Raw genomic sequence first — 11,140 nt, forward strand, 5'->3', positions numbered from 1 at the left:
AGCACTGGGGATGAAATGGGTTCGCTTGGCGAAACAAAACACAAAATGGCCGATGATTGAAGAAAACGCGAAGGCAATTTTCCCGCTCTTTAAACTTGTCATGTTTGTAAATGCATATTCAGGAGAATTCATCCAAGATGACTACTAACACTATGTCAGAGAACTCGCTGCTTAGGCAGGCAAGAGGTACAACTTGTCAATGATGAAAAAGTGGCTGAAGTTCATATTTTGTTCTCTTGTAGGCTAGTCTGCTAAATCTTTGTCGAAATACCTAAAATGTCTGTGACTTTTGCCTTGTAGTTTTTTTAAGTGATGATGACTATATGAATTTACACTGGCCAAAGCTGGAAAGTGCAATTTTGTTAATTTTGCAACAGAGTCCTGGGCAATTTATACCTATTTCCTATGAAGAAATGTACAGGTATTTTATAATTTTGTTAATGTTTATATGCAACTGAATTAATTACAGACCTGCCAACCCTTTATAAAGGAAAATCTTGAGACTCATAAAAGGTAGTGAGATTATATATTTTTTTCCCAATCAATAGTTAGTGATCGCAGAGGGGGATTTGGCTGGGCTGGTAGGGCCATAGCCCTACCACTTTTATTTCCTATGGACTCCTGTTTTCTAGCACTCCAGTTGACATGCTTGTCCGAACAATTGCAACCTGATGTGGGTGCAAGGATGATAAGACGTGAGGCCCAAATGGAGCGATTTGACTTATTCTTTGCTTTGCATCTTGGAGAGCGGTTATATTCCCACACTGATAATCTATCTAAGGATCTTCAGGGTACTAAGATGGCTGCTGTCAGTGGACAACACCTGACAAATGCAACAAAGGAGATGTTCACAAAAATTCACACTGGTCAGAGCTTTGACCATTTCCTGCTAATGTTGCCCGCAAGAGTGAAGGCTTGCTTAGTGAACCAATGCTTCCAAGAAAGTGATGCACTCTGGCCAGACTGGAGGTTGGTGCTAGTGCACCAAGCTACCCCCAAACTGTCAAAGATCACCTAAGAAGGATCTATTATGAGACTTTTGATCTTATCGTCAAGGCTATCAATCAGCGAAAGCTTCAGCTCCCACACACAGATGGAGACCTTCTTGGTTAAAGCTGCTAATGGTGATGACTATGAGGCAGAGTTCAAGTTTCTTGAAGTATCATACAGCAAAGATGTTGATGCAGGGGCGCTACCTAGGCATGTACGTATTTTGGAAGTTATGTTAAAGTGAGGAGAAGATATCATGTTTTGACTAAATCCTGTTGGTGGTGTGAAAGTTTCCAGAACTAGTAGAGAAGCTAAATCAGGAATTCCAAACTATCTGTAAACTGCTTGCTGTAAACCCTGCTACCAGCACTGCTGGTGAGCGTTCATTCCCATCTGTGCGGCATCTGAAGATGTGGCTTTGATCCAGGATGGGTGATGAAAGGTTTAGCAACCTAGCAGTGTTGAATGGTCACAAGCGGAGAAAAGACAGTATCTTTATAGCCGACATCGCACAGGAGTTTGTTTCCCGCAATGAGGACCGCAAGAGAAACTTTGGCATTGTGGACAACTTCAAAAAGTAGCAATCTTAGGAAGGTTTATTTAAGATATTGGCTATATTGGATACTATAACCTGTGACAACGTTTATATTACATTTGTTGAGGTTGTAAATAAGATGGTGGGCAAATGCATTATAAATGGCGGAACAATGAGCTGAATGTTTCTCTGTATTAGCCAGATTTGTCTCTGCAATCCCTGATATTAAACAAACCATTTTCCATTGATGGCGTTAACTGTATACTGTATTTAAATATTATTTCGCTTTATTTGTGTTCCCTCTTTTAACAAGATGCCGCTTTTTCTTTCATGGCTCTAAGACCCCATGAAGAGGTCATCACTAGGACAAAACTTATAAAGCAAGGGGTCATCTCATTTCTTCTGTATAAACCAACCTTATGGCCAAATTCCGTGACTTCTTGATCAATGGCTTAACAAACTAGAAATACACGTATATATTGAAACTAACTGTGTTGTGTCTGAAGGAACGAGGTATATACACGTGTAGTGCTTGTTAGCGAAACAACTTAAGATGTTAGCAACGTTAACAAAACAACCGGTGACCATTAGGGGGTTAAGAGGTGACTCCTAGGATTGACACAGAGGCCCCATCTATTCACAGAAAAAAAGTTGTTTTTCAGTGAAACCAAAAATCCTTTGTATTTCATTTTATTTTGGTTGCCAACACTTTTTTGTCTTTGTTTGATTGGTGAAAAATGCGGGAAAGTAAAAGGGATCATCATCATTGCTTTCTTTCCTGGTCGCTCAAAATGCTTTGAAATAGACGGAGGTCCCTGTACTCCCCCAATAAAAGGGATGTAGCTCCCTTCCCATACCTACTTCTATACACAATTTTGCGATGTGAAAGACCTGCTTTTGATCTAAACAGTTGCTGAAAACCCTGGACTCTCTTCACTAATATGTAAGAGATTTGTTTGTGTGTTTCAAAAAGTAGATGTTGTGCAAAATTGCTACAATTTAAAAGAATATGTATAAATATTTGTGTAAACAGCAAAACCAGATCTAAAAGAATCAAGAACTTAAAGGTTTACCTGTTGAAAACACTTTTCTTCTTTCTCCTCTCTTTTCAATATTATGCTTCCCTTTTCTTTCTAACTTTTTTTAGCACTGTTTATAAATGTGTGTGCCAGCAATATGCCGACAGGATGTACAGCAACCTTACTGAACTTGTAGCTACCTATCTTAGAGGTGTTTCTATGGAGCTTCAGGTGAGTAAAGTTGGAAAATATTAAAGCATTGATATTGTCCCTTGGTCTAATAGTAAGCCTAAATGTTCAGACTGAGATGGACTTTGGGAAAGTTTGGAGTAAATTCCAATAGTACTACCACTTTTATTGGGGAGAATAAGTGACCCATGCAGAGAACCAGGTGATTCATCCCGTAATTAGGAGACTTAAAAACCCCAAAAGTCCCAAGAGTGACCAACATCAATTTTCTCATAACATTATCAGTATATAATCAATTAGGAAGGTTACGCGAATTAATAAAATAAATGATCACTTAAGGAATTCGAAATATGCCTTGATCTTTTAACAAATTCTCTCAACCAATTTTTCAAGTGTGGAGAATTGGTATGTTGATCTTGGGGCTTAAACGGGGATCTAGGATTGCTGATATGACAGCTGTGTGTGTCATTTAAAAGCATTTTTTCCATACGTTAATGGTAATTTTCAACAAGATCACATCCTAAAAAGGTCTTTTAGTTTCACTTGTTACCTTTGCATCATTTCTTCTTTGTTGCTTTTTTTCAGGTAACCCCTAAAGAAGCATATCTAGAAAAGTTTCATTTTGTGATGGAACAGTTTTTTCAAGCTGTCAGTGGCATAGTTGCCATCTTCAGTTACATGGTAAGATTTTTACTACTTCTTCACCAAGCGCCAACTGAGTGTACAACATACCTTAACCTTGAGACTGAGTATACATACATAGATTACTTAAAATTAGTTTGGTTCAAGACATGGGAAAATTTTGAAGGTACAGTTGGGTAAAAAGCCAGCTTGACTAAAACGAGAGCCTGCTTAGCTTTTCCTTAGCTACATCCTTGCAGCTCTCCCTTGCAAACAAGACAATTTTGGTTTTTAGTGTAGATTTTGAATTTCACCCTTGTCAAGATATATTTTTTTTGCTTTGAAGACATCTTTGTGTATTTTACTGACATTATTTTAAAGATCCAATAAGTGTCCTGCCTTTACACCTTAGAACCGTTTCTACGTCACAACAAAGCTTCAAACTGATTTGAAGACTGAATTGGGAAAACTCTTCACAAATCTTGTTGCTGACAATGATTTTCTTTTCAGTAAGTACATTCAAGCTATTAAATATCATAATTATCATATACATTGATTTGCTTCTAAGGATTTTGAAGAAGTAAAATAGGTTAAGCTTGAGCTTTTATTTCAATTTTTTTCCTTCCCATTCTTTTCGTATCCTAATACTTTTTTTCTTGTTTTATGGAGGTTTACCAGACTCTGTCATAAAAAAATTTTTAAACAAAACATGCAGTATAAACTTCACAACTGGAGACCATGAGCAGAGATACAAGGCTTTTCTTCCTGGTCAAATTACCTTTTTTCTGGGAATCTAGTTCTCCAAAGCATTGTCTTTGACCTTGCAACAATCAGCTGAAACAGGTTGTCTTTGTCAAGTTAAGCAAATCAGATCAACTAAAGAGAACATTGGAAGCCTGAATTTTTTTGCTTTTTCTCAGCTGTTATGTTGATCATAATAAACAGTTAACTCTCTAGCTTGATGGACACCTCCGTAAAACAGACACCTAGAGTTGGTCTCTACCTTTCTTTACTCTCTTGTTTTGACTTCCTTTAAGACAGACATCTCTTAATTAATATAATTTATACATAAGCATTTAGTAAACTATTATGTGGGCAAACACTTTTAACAGAAATATGCGTAAGTTACAATCTTGTCAAAATTATGGGTGCCGTATTATCAGCGGCACCAAAAATTATGACCATATTTCTCCTTTATCAAAAGAATTAAATTGGCTCTCAGTAGAAAAGTTAATCTATCTTGTAGAAGTGCCACTCTGGCATTTAAATGTATGACGGGCTCAGCACCACGTTATCTTACATCTAAATTTACTAAACGATTTAACATCAATGGGCGAGAAACTAGAAACTCATAATCACTATGCATTCCCTTATTTAAATTGGCGAATGGCCAGAGAAGCTTCTACTACAGAACAGTGAAGATATGGAACTCATTGGACAATGAATTAAAACTAAGCAAAGATGTTTTAAACTTCAAATGAAAGCTCAAAAGTAAGCTATTTTGCTTGGCATAGAACTTTATAAACGATGTTTCTTGTATAATTTTTATGTATGATCGTATATAGTGATTAATTTTTAGCTCTTAGATAATTTTACCAATCCACTTTTTATATATTTACTGAACTCTTTTTCGTTTGTAATCATATTTTTTGTAATTATTTTTGAAAAGCCTTGTTTAAGGAAAGATAATAAAGGATGTATGTATGTATGTATCTCTCTAAGATGGACACTTAGTGTCGGTCCCTAAGGTGTCTGTCTTAGAGAGAGTTGACCGTAAGTGCAAGGATCACATGCGTAATTGCCGTAGCTGTATTGTCTATAATTATGTTGCAGCTGTTATTGAAGAGGTGTCATCCAAACCATTTGGTGCTGATCCTCAGGTTATGATGTCCATTGTTAAAGGACTCTATTCACTCAAACCAGGTGATATAAAAACCCTTAATGAATTAATAAACAATTAATAAGATACCAAAAGGGTGGTTTTAGGCTACTGCACTTAGCGCTGTGGTAAGAATCCTTGATTCATGTTGCAGCAGAAATACCATGGAAAAATGCCTTTCATGAAATAAGCCACATGCATTCATTGCCTGCTTGTCCCAATGACATTGGAATTTTTGGAAATGTTGGTTTTAGGAAGGGAGGGGAGCCAGAGAACGAAGAGAAAAACCCTTGTGCAAGACTGACCACCAACAACAAACTCAACTCACAAATGAACAGTGGTTCCAAGAATCGTACCTGTACTATATTCATAGAACTGACAGGCAATTAAGCTCTGGCATGTTGGCCCAACAACCAACTAAATATGAAACCATTTAGGCTCAAAAGTGCTTAAAAGGAATCTTGAAGAAAATACCAAACTTTAGTTTCTAACAAATTGCAAAGAAGTAGTACCACATAAAAGTACTTCTGAGGAGGCTTCATTTGAATGGTCACACCCTAGGATTCCATCTCAGATTCAAAAGTAAAGTTCAAAATTGCATGTCTTGGTATTACAACTGTTTCCACGTTCATCTGCTCATTGGCACTACCATGCACTATTGCAGCTTACATGTATTCATTTCCTCCCCTTGAAGGAGAGAAACCAAAATTTATTTTATTTTGTTTTGCTTCCAGAGTTTTCATCACGTAATCCTGTCTTATTTGCACGATTTATTCCTAATGTTTTGCCACCAACGCAGTGTGAACAACTCCCATCTCTAATTCAAGAAGACCGTATGTTACAAGAAGACCTAGTAACTAGTCAAGGTTTCTCAAGGTAAGAGACATGCGGTTTTTCAGGTTGCCCTTGTTGGTGCTGCCCAGCACAGGATTACCAACATGGAATACTTCTCTTGAGGAACGAGGGGGAATAGGGGGGGTTACTCCTTGGAATTTCCAACCAAGCCAAGCGTGGTCATTGCACGCGTGCTGAACAAGAATGCTGTATAATGACAGACTAGAAACAATAGACAACTCCCAAAGCACAGACTCATCCAAAACGCTAAAAATCTTTAATGTTTACTCAAGTTTGGGCTTATAGAAGATAATGTCACAGTTTTTCAATGACCATGAAATTCAGAATCCGGGTAGTTAGTTAATCAATTGTGGCCCTGAAAAAATTTGAAGGAAAAAAAACTACGAATTTTTAAGAAAATGCTTTTTTCGTGAGAAGGACTCTTAAACGCTGACAAACGTCAACAAATAGCGAAAACTATAATTTCTATATGTTTGCTTTGCTCGAAATCGCGCGCATTTACAAGGCCCTAAAGCGTTTTGCTGACTTGCAAGGACGATTCCCAAAAAAAAGGGATGAATCTCATAGTTTATTAGATATAATCGTGTAAAGTTTGCTTACCATTTTGGCATAAATTATGACCTAAATTTGGAAACCGCTGAATTTCTCGAATCGGGACTTTGCGATTTTGGTGAAACTCTGTTCAGCGCAGGGCACTAATGCGCACTATGTGTAGCCGAGAGATTTTCACGAAAAAATGCCGGCAACAGTAGATTTTCGACTCAGACCTCAAAGGGGCGTGGTATTATAACCACGTGACATTTACTCCGATCGCCAAAAAATTTTATGTTATAAGTAGATTGATCTATATGTTATCCATTCTATGTGTTAGACTTACGATAAAAGTAAAGGTGGGGATACCAGAGAGCTTCAAAGTAGGATGGTACCCCCCCAAAACAACTGGGTCGAGTCACCTTAAATTAAAACGCCAACAAAAAGATTTCTTAAAATCCATTTCGAATTGTTATTCGCTTATTACTGTTTCTTTCTTATTCATTTAGAATTGAAACGACAAATACTTTCATACGTTCATACACTGCCGTAGCTTTCTAGAAACCTATACCCGACTCCAGACCAAAATGGGCAAAGTCTGTGTAAGGCGCAAAAAGGAGAGGGGGTGAGGGAGGGGGAAAGTGAGAAAAGCGCCAAAGGGACCCGCTCTCCCCACCCTCCCCTTTCTCCTTCCCACCAATCCCCTACCCCTTTCGACGCCCGCTAGGCAGGCTACGGACATATATACGTTTCTAAAGATACCGTGAAATTCCGAAAATAAGCCCCTCCATGTGTAAGCCCCCCCAAATATACGCCCCTACAAAAATAAACCGCTCAAAAAGGGCCTTTGAAAAATGTAAGCACCGGGGCTTATTTTCGGAATTTTACGGTATTATTATTGTATATGGTAGGTAAAGACCTTCATGTTAATTTTGACATTTTCTGAGATCGTTTAGAAAAGGGAATATTCTAGGGAAGAATGTGTGTTTAGATATCATATCAAAATTATGACTGTTACTTTCTTTTCTTGTACAGGGATGATACCGGAAAGAAAAGAAGAGGTGACGATTTTCATGGCAGATAAAAGAGGGAAAGAAATGAACAAAGTGAAATTATGATCAAAATTGGATACTGTATATACACTGAAATATGTACTACTGTACATGAAAGCCGGGACAACTCATGAGGCGAAAAAAGATAGAGGAAATCATCCAAACATTGTTGTAGATAGTAGTTTTTCACTATTGAAGTATTCACAATTTCTTTGTACCAGAATGACATACTGTTTGTTGTTACTAAATTTCATCCAATTTTCATTCCCGGTTGAATGAAAATTCCACTCATGAAGTTAGTTTCCAGTTATACAATCCCAGGAAAAGTGGTACAGTACTGTCAAAGATCTTTTATGAAGTGGGCGGGGTGGCTCGTTTGTTCCTTGGACTAACACCCTTAAACCATACAGAGAAGCAAGTCAAACAAGTTGCTGTTCACTTCTCAAGTCGCAAAGAAGGCTTCTGGAATGACTCTTAGCACATGAGACTAATGTGTGACTCTTAGACCGCCTTGCGTTGAGTCTCACAGAAAAGATTACCTAATCCTGACGAGCTTAAACTCTAGGGCTAAGAAATTGCATTGGCGTTATTCTTTTGAGATCTATCAGCGTGGAACCAGCGAAAAGGATATTAGAAGTACGAAGAGGAAGCAGTTCCCGTCTTGGTTTCTAAGGCTAATTTTGGTGATTGACCTTATGAAATCAGTGTCAAAAATTATTTTGTTATTCACGAATCTGTTGAAACATGTTCACTGGCGTTTGCAAAACTGTGAGTACTTTGAACGACGTACCTAGATGGGGTGAAGGCTAAAAAAAGAAAACTTAATTACACTCTTCTTTATAAAACATTTTATTTATAGCCGAGGCTTAGCTAGGACTGAATTTTCTGGAATTTTTTGGACGATTTAAGCCTCAAAACGTTCTTTATATGTTCTTACAACATGTGGAAGTACATGTATAGAAATCTGCATTGTTCTTGTCACGATATGTTGTCATTATTTTAGTTGACCATGCATTTAGTTCAGCTGGACTTAATAGTGATTTTTTAGAACACTGCAGAACGAAACGTTCCGTGTTATCATTTCTTTACATCGCTCATGTGAAACAGGTGGTATGAAATGTTCTTGGGAAAATTTTTACATGAGTTCTGTTTGGTTTTAGGTTTTTCTCGTTTTCAACCTCAGTGCTTTTACAATGTATATAAAAAAGGTTCTTATAAAAAAGAAAAAAAAAAAGGGGTTTCACAATTATCGACAGAGGGCACCGAGGCGTCTTTGGCGAAATATTGAAGAAGTGCGACGTCGTTCTCCGCTTCCAAGCACTCCTTCAATATTAACTGCCATGTTGCACGGTGTAGCCTGCCAAAAGTGCGTTGGGCACATGGCTTTAAAACTACGATGCTCGTCAAATTTCGTTGAGACCCTAGACCTAAACAAATTATTTTTTTCATGTTACGCCTTCTCAACCAAATTATTTACATTTTCTTCTCTCCTTCCCCAATGCTGAGATTCGGGTATATTTGCAAATGGGTGCTAGGTGAATCAACATTGGGTAAGGCGTAACGAGACAAATGTTTCAACAAATGAGACGAGTATTGTAGTTGTTATGTTTTAAATCGTTATTTGGCTGGTGATGCTTTCATCCGAGTTGTCTGATGATTGTATGTCCCCAGCATAAACTGAAAGAACACTAAATCTCTGTACGAGTCCGGAAATATCACAGGCGCTATTAGCGTCCAAATATAGATAAATGTGCTAAAAATAGCAGCAGAAAGTCGGATCCAAACCGCTCCCCAACCACAAACCAGTTTAACACTAGCGCGTTGTCCTTCTTCGGGTCGGTACCAGCTTGTTAAAGTCATCATAGCATAGAGCGAGGCGAGACAAAAGAGTACTTGAAAAAAGGAATAGCTGTAAGCCACGCCTTCTTGTTCATCGTCATATACACAGCCTCCATCAACTAAAGCACTGGTGCGTACGAATGTGCCATTCGCATCCGGGACCTCGCTATCTTCTCTCAATGGCGGGGTAGATGAAGGTCCCGGATGCAGCTTGCCGTACTGCGGAGCGCGCACATCACGCAGGCATGCGTAGATTAAGACAAAAAACATGAATCCCAAGCTCAATAGAATTTGAATGTTGCTGAAAGGAGTTCCAGGGAAGAGATAGTCACGTGACGGGTTACAGATATCGTCAGGTTCATTGGAAAGTGCGAGCCACGTAATGAATGTATTGTAGGTGGTAGCGACCGATGCTTGTAGAAGACCCGATCGCGGGCGCGCTTCTTGGACGACTGGGTTCACTGAAATATAAGTTGCAGCAAGACAGAGATACACGTTAAACGTTATGAAAAACATATTGTTATGACATCCAGGCGCCCAGGCGTACAGTATATAAAAGGATATCACTGAAATAATTGAAATTGTGTACAGCGTTAATGTGGGAATCCAAAGGATAATATACCATAGTTTAGCTTGGGCATAGTTTGTAGAGGCCTCCAACCTTTCAACACAGCTTATGTTCCACGCATGAACGAAGTCTATTAGCAGGACGAATTGTAAGATAATGAATGCAAATCCTCCGTTAAGGCCAAAAAATGTCCAAACTTCTCCGGCGTATTCAGAATGCGGGATAATCAAAAATAGAAATGTTAGCAACGATAAAACGAGAATTTTTACTCCCCAGAAGCCATTGTTTATTTTGGCCCGTCGCTCCCCACTTGAACAAACGCCAAATAAAAGTAGGCTTTGCAAAAAGTAGTAAATTGCTAGCAGAAAAAGAACGCGATAAACCGCAGCGTAACTAAATAAAATGTCACAGAAATAGTACGAAACATTTTGGCAAAAATTGTCACCCAAGTTATATCGTGTCCGTGGGGTTAGCAGAGAACCACAAAGTAAGCACGCCCCAAACAACAAACCGATGTAAGACATCCGAGTGAAGATAGACTGACGCAGACGGCCACACGGCTGGATAAAGCGAGCACAGACGTGCAAACTACAACATAAAACCATGTCAAGCTTGTAGCAAAGGTTTAGAACAACGTCGATGATTCTGTGTCTCTGAAGCCCCGGACTTTCTCGTGAGCGTGCCTCGTTACTTCTTGGGCTCTCAACAAAAATTTCGTGGCTTGTGGAAGAAGCCATTTTGTGCGGTATCCTTCCTTAGTTCTAAAAGATCTTCAATCCGCCAGAATATGCAATATAAGTTCCGTTTGGCGGTGACCCGCTGCCGTGAAGGCAAGCGCAGGATAAAGGCTTTATTGTTGATCCATGTTGTTAGTCCTTTTCTACACGTGTCAATGGTTCGCCAGAATCTTTAATGTTTAATATTGCATGGTGCATGTGCCTTGTTCTTAATTGTTTCCAATCTTTTGTTCTTGGATTTGTATGAGAACACCAAACTTTTGACCCATAGAAGAAAATTTTTCCCAGTTTTAAATAAAATCTGAGATGCACGGAGGGCAAGATT

General features: G+C 38.6%; 2 protein-coding genes across 2 annotated transcripts; one reads left to right on the plus strand and one right to left on the minus strand.

Moving 5' to 3' along the window:
• Window positions 1–2: 2 nt before the first annotated feature.
• LOC140933735 (CDK2-associated and cullin domain-containing protein 1-like) lies at window positions 3–7,901 on the plus strand. Its single transcript, XM_073383356.1, has 8 exons — window positions 3–186; window positions 301–421; window positions 2,673–2,775; window positions 3,319–3,414; window positions 3,767–3,863; window positions 5,188–5,277; window positions 5,968–6,109; window positions 7,655–7,901. The coding sequence occupies exons 1-8, from the start codon at window positions 111–113 to the stop codon at window positions 7,701–7,703; spliced, it is 774 nt and encodes a 257-aa protein (XP_073239457.1). The 5' UTR covers window positions 3–110; the 3' UTR covers window positions 7,704–7,901.
• Window positions 7,902–9,122: 1,221 nt separating this feature from the next.
• Window positions 9,123–10,985, minus strand: LOC140933734 (probable serine incorporator). Its single transcript, XM_073383354.1, has one exon. It carries the CDS (start codon window positions 10,813–10,815, stop codon window positions 9,289–9,291), a length of 1,527 nt encoding a protein of 508 aa, XP_073239455.1. The 5' UTR covers window positions 10,816–10,985; the 3' UTR covers window positions 9,123–9,288.
• Between the last annotated feature and the right edge of the window lie 155 nt (window positions 10,986–11,140).

The sequence above is a fragment of the Porites lutea genome, chromosome 4 (assembly GCF_958299795.1).
Source record: "Porites lutea chromosome 4, jaPorLute2.1, whole genome shotgun sequence".
Taxonomy (NCBI): domain Eukaryota; kingdom Metazoa; phylum Cnidaria; class Anthozoa; order Scleractinia; family Poritidae; genus Porites; species Porites lutea.

What these genes read in the sequence shown, in the direction of transcription:
- LOC140933734 (XM_073383354.1), bottom strand. Translation starts at nt 10,815, where the DNA reads ATGGCTTCTTCCACAAGCCACGAAATTTTTGTTGAGAGCCCAAGAAGT.
- LOC140933735 (XM_073383356.1), top strand. Translation starts at nt 111, where the DNA reads ATGCATATTCAGGAGAATTCATCCAAGATGACTACTAACACTATGTCA. An exon ending in TGACAATGATTTTCTTTTCA is followed by an intron (nt 3,864 to 5,187) that starts GTAAGTACATTC and finishes ATTATGTTGCAG; the next exon opens with CTGTTATTGAAGAGGTGTCA. An exon ending in ACTAGTCAAGGTTTCTCAAG is followed by an intron (nt 6,110 to 7,654) that starts GTAAGAGACATG and finishes TTTCTTGTACAG; the next exon opens with GGATGATACCGGAAAGAAAA.